At 35.7% G+C, this 12,016-nt stretch overlaps 1 protein-coding gene across 1 annotated transcript in view; it reads left to right on the top strand.

The window, feature by feature from the left end:
• Window positions 1-8,719, top strand: part of LOC114054058 (inositol monophosphatase 3) — a 56,147-nt gene extending 47,428 nt beyond the window's left edge. The window contains exons 4-5 of the mRNA XM_027877126.1: window positions 3,022-3,183; window positions 5,626-8,719. Coding sequence (XP_027732927.1) covers window positions 3,022-3,183; window positions 5,626-5,897 — 434 coding nt within the window. The 3' untranslated portion in view covers window positions 5,898-8,719. The remainder of the gene's footprint in view (window positions 1-3,021; window positions 3,184-5,625) is intronic.
• The last annotated feature ends 3,297 nt before the right edge of the window (window positions 8,720-12,016 follow it).

The raw sequence follows: 12,016 nt of genomic DNA, 5'->3' as shown, positions 1-12,016 counted from the left end.
TCCTTCTTATATGTGCCAGCCCTGTAGATGTGGGCAAGTTATATAATCTATCAGTGTCCCATAGACCTCTCTCCCAGGCAGTAAGTTATAGACAGCTGCTGTGCATGAAGGTTGTTTGGGTGGGAAGAGAGAGGATTTTTTTCAAACCCGAATGAAATCATAGTTCTTTATACTCCCCTCATGAGGTCAAGGGACCCTGTGAGTCTATTGGACCTGGGTGCCTTACCCAAAAAAATATCTAAATTCTCTTCATCTAAACTCTCTTCATCAGGGAACTATCTTTTCTCTTTTTAAGTATCTCCAAGGGCATGAACTATAAAATATTCCCATTTCAGCATTTAACTGGGCTGAGAAGTAGTGTTCCTCTTAAACCAAACAAAGAAAGTACAAAGTAGAAATCCATCCTACTTTAACTGAAGCCCTCTCCCTCTGGTTCAGGTTCCATCAATATCTATTAACTCATTAATTCATGAAGCATTGGTAGCCATACTTTACCTTTTAAGATAACTGTATATTACAGTAAAATCTCAGTGAGTTAAGACTCCACCAATAAGAAATTCGTGGTCATTTGAACCAGTTCTACTTTTATAACCTCTCTGAAAAAAGGACTTGCCGAGAACATATTGTAAATAAGAAGCAGAGGGAATGTGGGGCACATATGGAATGGTCTATCAGTTAATCTAGATGCTTTGAAAATCTTAAAGCACTGCATAAAGTATAGCTGTTATTAATACCATCATCATTATTGGGCACTATGTGCTGTATCACAAAGTTTGAACTGCTCAGTATTTCTCTCACAAAGCCTTAATATATGTAAAAAAAAAAAACTCCCTTTAGAATTCTCTCCCCACCAGTCAGTGCTGAGTGCTTTAACTTTTGCTTCTGAGTTCCGTTTTCTGGCCCATTTTTGCCACCCTCTAGATCTTGTCTCTGTAGCTTAGTTAACGTGGTAACCAAACCAAATAGATTGTAGCACTGTAATAAGAGTCTGAAAATTTAGTACTTAGCGTAAGAATATATAAACCCTTGCATGGACAAGTATAGATACTTAAAAAGACAAAAAATTGCAAGGCAATTCCATGTAATACCAAATACCATGCCCGGTAGATAGTGTTGAAATTCCAATGTCCATAACGAAATGGCTTTTTTGCACTCCTAGCAAGAACTATTAGGGTTAGGGTTATAACCTATAAAGCTAAAAGTATGTTTTGTAGCTGCTGTTTTCATCATCACCATTATATCACCATTAATTTTTATTAAGTTGTCATTGGGTGGTGGTCACATTGTACCTTTTAAAATTTTGAACAATTCTGCTCGTGAAACTTATAACTGATTAAAAAAACATATTTGTACATATATTTATTTAAACATGCAATTTTCACAAAATAAAGGTAACAGATTTTTGATTTGAAATTCTCTGATATGGAATATTTAGTACTAAAATAGATAAAGATTTTCTTTCCCTTACACAATACTGACCTCTAGAGAAACTGTATTGCAAATTCTTTTCTTAGTAAATAAAACATGCTCTAACTGAAGTGCATATGTGCTTTTTTTTTTCTTTTCTAAAGGGATCTGGGGGGTTTTTGTTTTGTTTTTATTGTTATTACTGTTCTTCCCCCCTCCTCCCCCCCAAGATATAGTAACTGTAGGAGCAAATGTTTACTGTTAGGTTTTTGTTTTAAATTGTTTCATGTTTTGAATATGTTTCTATTTAATTCTTTTAATGTCTCTAAGTTTGGGAATTTGTTGCACAATCTCCACCTTTTCATCCAGGAATAACATGGAAAATGGATTTCTTCGTTCCATAGCCATAATTGTCACTTGATTGGGGTATTGGAGAACAATTTAATTAATATACCTAGTTGTAATTTTTTTTTTAATATTGTTATAGAGATAGAGAAGGCAAGCTTGGCTTAGGCCAGCAACCATTTAATTCATATTTGATATTGGGACAAACTAAGTCACTCATAGATCATTGAACAGTTAAAAGAGGGTTTGCTTAATTGTAGCATAGAAAGAAATATTCAATGAGGATATATTAGGATTTAATTGGGGTAGTTCCCCACTACAACCACCCATACACACACTTACCTCTTTATGGAAATGTGTCTGGTTAGCAGGGTGGTGGCTAGTCATATATTGAGACATCTGCCAAGTATTAAAATACTTGGGTCTTTTTTATTACCTTACATAACCAGCAAGTCATGTTAGTATGGCCATAGGAATTTCAGGGGGCAATTAGGGATAGCTTTGTTGTCTTTTAGGGAAAACTAGCGTAACCCTTGTTTGGGGTGGTTATGGGGAGGGGGAGATACCTTGGTAGATATTGGTTCTATTACAGCCCTCAAACAAAGACTTCTTCTATAGATCCATGGTCAAAGATCTAGGTTTATATGGTTTTTATGTTTATTTCCAAAAAGGAAAAACAAAAACAATCTCATCCAGGTAACTCTTTGATTATGTTGATATATTTAAAGCCAAGTAGAGAATTGTGCTGCTTAGCCACAAATTGTGCTGTAGGAATGCCACTTTTGCCCTAATTAGATGTATTTCAGAGGGAAAAAAACATATGAGCACACATAAATAAACACACATACATGCATATACATATACGCTATGTACATGTTTATATGTATACACTCATGATTCAAATTATCTTTTGAGGGGAAAACAGTTTCACATGTGCATTTTAAAAGTTACCTTTTGACACTCCTTGGGAGTGGGAGAGAACATTTTCTGAAATTATAGAAATTCAGACATATATTCTGAAGTTTTAGAATAGTTTAGCTACAATAGCAAAATATAAATCAAGAATAAAGAGAAATAGCAATTTTGTAAATTAGTCATATGCAATTGTTTTTGCTTATTTTAATTAAATGTCATTGCAGAGGATTCTTTTCTGGGAGGGGATGGTTTTTTAATCATTTAGAGATGTTTGTGACACTAAAGAATAACTTCTAGTTTCAAAGACCTGGACATCTTCCAAAGTTGGTAATGGATGATAAATTTCCTTTATAGCTTGGGCAATGGTGGATGGTGGATCCAATGTGAAAGCTCGTACTTCCTACAATGAGAAGACACCAAGGATCATCGTGTCTCGCTCCCATTCAGGAACAGTTAAACAAGTGGCTCTTCAGACGTTTGGGAATCAGACTACAATCATACCTGCAGGTGGTGCAGGTATGTTATTATTGCCTACCTTATCTGCGATCTGACTCAGTTACACATACTTAGGGCTTTATCTCGGTCAGAAGGATCCTCAAAGGTCGTTTAGTCCAATGCACATATGAGGGAGAATCCCCTCTCCAGGAGCCTGGAAATGGTCATCCAGCCTTGGCTTGAAGACTTGTAGTGAGGAGAAGTAAGCTACCATCTGTCACTTTGAAGTGTTTCTAATTGTTAGGAAGGTTTTCCTTTCACTGAGCCAAAATCTGATACTTTGCCAGTTTGAAATATGGAAGTGAGTTTATGCGTGGGTCTTGTTTGCCCAGTTAGGTTGGAGCTCCTTGGGGCCAAAAACTTCATCTAAATTTTTTTTTTCTATATCCTCATAGCACCTTGCATATAGTAGGTGGTTCAAGAATATTTATATCTGCTTTTTAAAATTTTTGCTATATCTTTAAGGGGAGTTCACTGTACCCAAGGAACGATGATTTTTGTTCATAAAATAAAGAGGTTGGATTAAATGTTCTGTAATGATAACTTGAAGCCATTAAGGAAGGTTACTTTTTAACATATTAATATGCAGTAGTGTTTACGAAACAAAAACATTGCAGATGTAGTCAAATCTTGAACCAGGAGAGCAGCAGTCTTTCTCTTGTATCTGGGAAGTGGGGAGAGTATTAAAGGTGAATGTTCTGCTGTCCTTTTTAAAATGATCAGTGCAACAAGATCCCAATTAATGCAAATAACGAATCCCCTGAAGTGATTGAAAGTTGCTCAGATTTCCACTTCATATTTCCTTTGGGTTTGAACCAGTTATCGTTTTGTAAATAATTATGACTTTGAATGGTGTGAATTTAAATATATATGGCCACTTTAGGAATTCTTTATTTGCACTAATAGGGACTTAGCTGTGCTTTTAATTTTTTTTCCCATATCCTTAAGTGAGGATAGGAGAATGGAGAAGAGGATATAGAAAGAAAGTATGGTTTAATTCTTGAATCATGGGTATACTTGTTTTTCCACTTTAGACTTGGTTTCTTAAATATGTGCAGTAATGCTTGTTTAGAGATTAGACTTCAAATATATTGGTGTAGTGCTAACAGTCTAAAATGAAAAGTTTCTTAGGTAAATGATTCAACTTGGTTTATTGGAAAGACAATGAAATTTGGAATCAGAGGACCTGAATTTTGATTGGCTTTGATACGACCTATAAGAATATAGGGCTAAAAATTTCATTTCTCCTATTCTATCAGTTTCTTCATCTACAAAATGAGATGGAGATTTTCAATTTTCAGTTGTTGTTCAGTCGTTTTTCAGTCATATCCAACTCTTTGTGACCCCATTTGGGGTTTTCTTAGAGATATTGGAATAGTGTGCCATTTCCTTCTCCAATTCATTTTACAGATGAAGAAACTGAGGCAAACAGAGTTAAGTGATTTGTCCAGAGTCACCCAGCTAATTAAGGGTCTGAGGCCAGATTTGAACTCAGGAAGATGAGTCTTCCTTACTCTAGACTCAACACTCTATCTACTGCCCCACCTAGGAATTTTAATTGGAGGATCACTGGTATCCCATATAGCTCTAAATCTAAATATTTACAAAGCACTTTACTGAACCTCTTTTGATCATCACATCAATCTTGTGAGGTTATGTTCTTTTTTGAGGATAGGGAAACTGAGGCACAGAAGTTATGTGATATGCACTTAAGTTACAGACCTATTATGTGGCAGAGTTCAGATTCTCTGACAAGGCCTAAGGGGAGAGAAGGATTGGGATAAGCACTATGGAGTGTAGGAAAGCTAATCAGTTAGTGATAAATAAAAGAATTACTTATCAGCAGTGAGGAACTACTTGAGGTTGGTTACAAAGCATACCTCTGTAACTGAGAGACTTTCATGACTTGCAGAAGCAAGAGAAGGTAAATATCCAGCACTGGGCATTAGCAAGACGCAGGAAGAAAGAGAGGAGAGTGGTGGATTCTTGGAAGTTAATGGGTGGGTTGTTGAAATGAGTAGCCCTCCTTGGGGTCCAAGCTCAGTAAAAAAAAGTAGAGGTAAAAACAAGGATTATAAATTAGGAGAATCGGGGGTGGGGGGTCATGATGCAGTTAAAAAAATTTTTTTTTCAACTATAGCTTTCAAGTAAAATTTTCCGAAGTTTCTGAGTGAAAAAAGTGGTTTAGTAATTTACTTAGTCTTTATGTCCATGTGAACATACCATTCTGTTGAAAATAACTGCAAGGGAAAAAAAAAAAACTTTAAATCAGAACTACAGGAGTCTAATCATAATTTAAACTCTAAACATCACTAAGCATAATTATCAGTATTTAAAGTGATATTAATAATTAATAATATAATAATAATCCTATTATTTAGGTCGAGTGTCGAGTACACACTTTCAAAATACAAGCCACTTATAGTAAACAGTAACCTAAACTCTGCATGTTTTACTCTTTAGGTTACAAAGTTTTATCCCTCTTGGATGTGCCTGATGAGAACCAAGAAAAAGCTGATATCTATATCCACGTGACATATATTAAAAAATGGGATATTTGTGCTGGCAATGCCCTCCTCAAAGCTCTTGGGGGTCATATGACCACCTTGAGCGGTGAAGAGATAAGTTACACTGGCTCCGATGGCAATGAAGGGGGACTCCTAGCTAGCATCAACATGAACCATCAGGCCCTGGTCAAAAAACTCCCAGAACTTGAGAAGACATCCCACAAATGAGCAGAAGGTCTACAAGGATATGCTTCTTCTTCCCAGAGCTGAGAAGGGTCGGTCTGAAGGGCCCTGGGCTGCAGGCAGTCTGTGGAAGACTATGCATGAGGCCATCCAGTCTTCTTGAGATGATGGAAAAGCAACAGGGACTCCTCCCACTCCCTACTCCCTTCCCTTTAAGATGCAAGATTGAGGAAGATGGGTCGCTTTTTATCTCACTCGCCATCTTTATTTTGGAGACTGTTTTCATACAGTTGTCATACTTAAGGTGCATATATGTAGATAGATTGTGGGTTGAAATCTAGATCTTAACAGACCATATTTGAGTGACTTCACAACAGCATCGTTAAACTTATAGTACTTTTCATAAAGAGTCAAGCAGAACCAAGGATTAATTTTGAAAGCTCACTTGGCATTACTTTATAATATACCTTGCTGAAAATGAGGTCCCATCAAGGATTTCTCCCCAGTTCCTTTTGGATGGAAAGCACAAGGAGCCAAAACACCCATCTATATGCAAGAAATAAATAACTGTATTTGTCTGTGATAGAAGAACATTTCTGACTGATTAAAAATAACAGAACAGTTTGATTTTGTTTTTTCCAGAACTTTTAAAAGTTAGTCATCCAGCTCGTAGAAAATATTGAATTTTTGATGATTTGTAAATCATGGTAACTATTATTTCTGTGTGTTTTAAAAGAAAATTGTGTTTCTTGACATAGCTTTAACGTCTTGCCGTTGATTTTCACTTTCCCTGTGAAAGATGCATGACTCACTGGGTGCTCCCCCAACCCCCTTCCCCGTCCTAATTATTGATTCTTCTACTTGTAAGTTTTATTCTGGAGTTTCAAAATTGGCCTTAGGGATTTCACTATACATTTTCATGATCTATTTTTAATGAAAAGATGGTTGGGGGAATTAGGGACAGAAAGATGGATCACAAAAATAAAAAGGAATTGTTAGTAATTGAAAATTGACGTTTGGTAGTACCAGAATTGAGCTAGTCTTTACTCCCCCTCCCAAAAAAATATTCAAATTAACTGTGATTTAAAAAAGGAGTTTTATCGAGTTTTCATTTAAGAGATCTGATCTTTATAGTAAGTTCGTCCAGAAGGAGTTATTGCTGCTCTCACTGTCTGTTCAAGAACTTTTCCCCACACCACAAGTGGCTTTGGGGGCATCGCATAAATCCACTGCAGGGTAAAACACTGAGGCTTAGAGTTCATTCTGATGAGAGTTTTCTTCTGATTACACTTCAGAATCTAGTTCAAACAGGAAGAATGAAACATTTGCCTTGTGTCCTGTTTTGTTTTGGCTCTAACTAAGGCTTGTCTCTGAGCTTTCATCCAGAGGTCTGATTTCTCTCTGGGTGATGCTTTTGATTACATACCTGGACACTTCAAGGACACCGACCAATACCATTCTTTTTTATCCCTTTTGTGTTCCATTGTCCTATGGAACAATGACAAAGAAGAATGGATTCTATTGACAGAGAGAGGTAGGACTAAATTTAAACCCTTTAACCTTAATTTTTTATGGTTTTCTTTTAGTAACATGACTTAATATTTCTGTACCGTAGGTAATAACATTTAACTTTACTGTGGAGGTCCAGCCTTCTAGACTTCATAATCTGGTAAAGGAGGCTTATTTAATGTGATTCAGATCATGTTGAGGTCACCATTTCTAGACCCTTCCTCAAGGAAGATGAAACATGGCTACACAAACACCTCGGGTGTGGCTAAAGGCTGCTGATACTACTTCAGCAACCAGAGGACTAACATTATGTCTTAGCTTGCTTAAAAATGGCATGCACATGATGTGAAGATCTATGAGAATTCTATGGTCAAGAGAAAACTGGACTCACCATAGTAATGAAAGATCACGCTTGTCATCCATCCACTTACTTTTACCTAGTTCTCAGTGCTGACAGTGAAGCTGGCAAGATGGTAGGCCTAGACTGAGTGGAAGTATGTGGTTATGAACAAAGATTCCCTTTGGTTTATCCTTATGAAATAGGTTGTTTCTGTACCCATGGCCTTTGTTGAGTGATGCATATTTTTTTTTGGCCATTCTAATGGTTAGGATATTTGTTATTTATACAGTTAGCTAGGAATTCTGTGTACAGTGTTGAAAGTTTCAAAATTCTTAGCTATTTGGTTAACATTGTGGTTAAAAAGGACCTCTTATTGGCATTGTAAAAAGGGCAAGGGAGGTAGATCATTGCTAACTCAACTTGAATCCTCTAGCAGTGTATATGTAAGTAGCATTTATTTTAATTCAGCCACTTTTTATTAAGGGTCTACTTTGTGCAAACCACTGTTGAGTGTTGAGAGGGACACAAAGATATGTGAGGCATAGTCTTAACCAGCACATTTTTTAGCTGGTATTCACCAGTAAGTATATACCAGCAAACATTTGATTTGTACCAGCAGAGTTGGTGAGTCACATATTTGCTAGTGTGGTCCTCTGTACTAAGAAATGTGTTAGGAGGACAAATGTCACTGTCAGCCTATCCTGACCACATGTGGCATATGACTTTAGGTTTGAAAATCCAATTCAGCAAGGACAAGGTCCCTCCCTTGACCTTGGTAAAAAATTTCTCTTTTGCACTTCTCCATGACCACCAAGCGCATTGAGCAGTAAACAGGCATTAATTGGTAGTCACATATACCTTCATTGATATGACAGTGAATTGTGTATTTGCTATTTGTGTTTCAGGTTGGAATTGTGCTTTTCTCCCAGTATTGCATACTTAATTATGAGCCTTAAAATAATGTTTTTCTCATCTTCTCCTAAGATAATTTAAAATAAATTATTTTGAAATGGTCAAAGCTGCTAATTTTTGTTAATTTTTTTTATTCCTTTAGAGTATTGGCAAATATGTTTTAGGGAAAAGAAGTGTTTGTCTTAACTATAAATGTCCCCATTTTATGGAAATTGGGAGGATGGATACTTGAAAGAGGTGGAGAAACTGAATTAGATTTATTTTTTATCTGTAGTAGAAGATTTTTCCTATCTAGTAGAATAAACCTTCAAAATATAATTTGCTGTTTGATTTTGATAGTTAGGACTTTGTGAGGTGTCTGTGTGGGTACAAAAATTAAGATACTGGCTAGCAATTAAATATATTATTTCTATAATTTGTTTGGCACAGTTGAATGAGACTTGCACAGCTGATTTCTTTTGGAAGTGCTTATGTAGCATATTAATTATTTTAAAAGGTTTCTATTCATCTCCAAAAGCTAGTATGCATTGTTTCCTAGTATGAAAAATGGTTTTAAGACTTGTTACATGATTTGAGATAGTATTTTTACTTTAATAAGGAAACCTATTTTCCTTTCCCTCCCTTCCCTTTCAATAAGCATCACATTAAAGGAGCTTAAAATATATGGAAGCACAAAATATAATTTCCTTATATTATGGAAGTGATGAAATTATTTCAAAAACACATTCATGCCTGATTTGGGGCAAGAGGAAGAAGTTGGTACAGTCTCATTTTGGCATACCCAGCCATTATCTTTTCATTCTTTTATTTTAAGAGAAATTGTTACAAGATATTTGGTGTTTTGGGGTTTTTTTTTACGAAATTTTAAGGTATTAATGACAACTGCTCTGTTTGTTTATTCCAAACAGTCACTGTGGAACACTATGTCAAGTGCCGTGAATCTCAACATGACCTGAATTTCAGTACCACTGACACATCTGTCCCTTTCCCCATTGTGTATCTTCTCCCTTAATTTTCTGTCCTCTCTCTGCTACCCTTCCCTTTCCATCATTTCCCCCTACCTCTCTTGCTGTCCTTATGTATTATCTCATTCTTTAATATTTTTCTCTCCTTTATCCATTTATTGCTTCCAAAATTTGGAGCAATGTGAGAAGGCTGGACTAGACTATTGGATCTTTCTGGTCTTTCTAGCTCTAAGTCAAATTTCTAATAGGGATGGATGGGGATTTGTTAAATAAACTACAGGGAGAAGAAAATCAAACCTGCCCTGAAAATCCCCAAATTAAATGTGTTTTCACCAGATTCTCTTTAGAAATTAAAGAGAAAAGTAAAACTTCAAATCTAAACTTTGTAATTGCCAGATTTAACTTGATATTTTTATCTCCTGAAAATATTTCTTCCTCTTTCACCTAGAAGTCAACTACAAATGTAAGAGAACATAAAGCCAGAGAGATAAAGCCTTTGGGGAAACATGGCTTTGATAGAGCCATTTCCGTATATGTGTCCAGTTTTAGAACATAGTGGGTCATCACCATATCTGTGGTCTTTCTGTGTGTATGATTGTGCCATGAATGTTTCTTTTATTTTAAAAATTGTACATTTCTTGAATGAATGACTGTAAGTTGTGGTAACAAAATGATGTGGAGACACTCTCTCTCTCTCTCTCTTTGATTAATATTGTTCCAAAATGTCTACATGTTTACCCGCATGCACATGCACCCCCTTTGATTCAAATTGTTCCAGAATGTCGACATATCTTTCTGTATTTGAAAAAAATGAGGGATAGGGATGAAGAAATGGAACAGTGGCAAAAGGAAGCTTTAGAGAAAGGAAGATCCACCATAAAGAGGAAGACCTTTGTGTGTAGGGTAGAGAGTGGGGATATGGGAGGTGATATAAGGAAAAAACACCTTCCTTAACAGTGAGTATCAAGGAGGGTTGAAGACACACATAATCTCACAGCAGAGTTAATTTTCTCTTAGAGCCTTCCTGTTTCTTCCAAGCTAGTAACTACACCATAGGATAAATAAGTGCTAATTGGAAAAAGCTGGAGAAGAGGAGGACCCCATCAGCTTCCTTCCTTCTTCCCTTCCTTTCCTTCCTGGGGCCCACTATTCTTGTATTGCCCATAAGATTAATTAATACAGGGAATTTCAAGTAAAGTTGAAATGAGGAGGATGCAATGAAAAACTAGTAAAAGAGTTAGGAAGTAAACACGTTTTGGGTGTTTGGTGTTGGGTATTAGGTAAGCCCATTTGTTTTGAGTTTTGAGACAGACCTGCAGTCTGAAAAATTACTTTAATGTATATCTGATAACAAATTTTGGGTCTTCCTATTTATTTAGCTTAGCAAATCTGTGCCTTACCGCTATTAGGGCATTGTGTGTTTATGGAGGGACAAAACTTTCTAGTGGGATGGGGAAAATAGGTACTTCAAGGAAAAAATGAATTATTTCAGTATTTTTAATGTTAATTCTGGGAGAAAATTCATTAGGTGAATGAAGGACAATATTTTTGCAGACTTTGCAAGCATAGTACACTTTTATATGAAGCTGGTATCAATGTTTATAGCTCTGAAATAGTACTTCATCTTTTGATTTTTAATTTAGCTTTATTATAGCATTGTAAGCCTATGGAAGGTAGGATACATTTTAAGATTTGATGTTTTAAACAGCCTAATTTTTAAATTAATTACTTTAGTATGGAATTAAACGTATTGCCCTACTTCACCTAGAATCAATAGTTACTATAAATTAGCTGTTCCTTTTCAATGCTGTGATAAATTAGCTCCATATGTATGTATCATATTGGACTTATATTAATGTTAAAAGTTACTTATGTCTATGGGTTTATCCAGTTTTGATTATTTGTAAATAATTTCACTGAGGGAATGGGAAGAATTGAATTTTGTGCTTTCAAAAAAAAAGTATGTTTTGGTTTTAGGGGGTGATAGTGTGTGAAGGTTTTTCTTTTAGAAAAAAGAAAAAAAAAACTGGTCAAACCTGGCAGGTATATGCATTTCTAATTTGCCACTGGTGAAGGTTTATGAATATTAAAACAGTTGACAGGAAAGCTTTTTAGAAGTTGGGTGGTGAATTAATCATGTGTGGGAAAATGAGATTTATAAGTAGTTTTCCATTTGGGATGAAAATTAGAAATGCAAGCCAAGTTGGCTTCATGTCTTGTTAGAAGAAAAAGGTGATGAATTACATTAAAACAACTCATTCTATATTGTGTGCTTAGAAAGGGTTTCCCAAAGTATTTGTACTGTAAACGTCATCTGTGTAACTTGGCAAAGCAGAAATGGGTGTTCATTTAGTAGTGTTTTCCATTAAAGTTCTGTGTGTGGTTTGTATGTTTTGCACACGGTAAATTTTCCGTCAGAAGAGAAATGCTCAACATAT

Source organism: Vombatus ursinus, unplaced genomic scaffold (genome assembly GCF_900497805.2).
Source record: "Vombatus ursinus unplaced genomic scaffold, bare-nosed wombat genome assembly UNPS02014812.1, whole genome shotgun sequence".
Classification (NCBI taxonomy): domain Eukaryota; kingdom Metazoa; phylum Chordata; class Mammalia; order Diprotodontia; family Vombatidae; genus Vombatus; species Vombatus ursinus.
The sequence above is the reverse complement of the archived record's forward strand: the minus strand, read 5'-3'. Positions and strand labels throughout refer to the sequence as shown.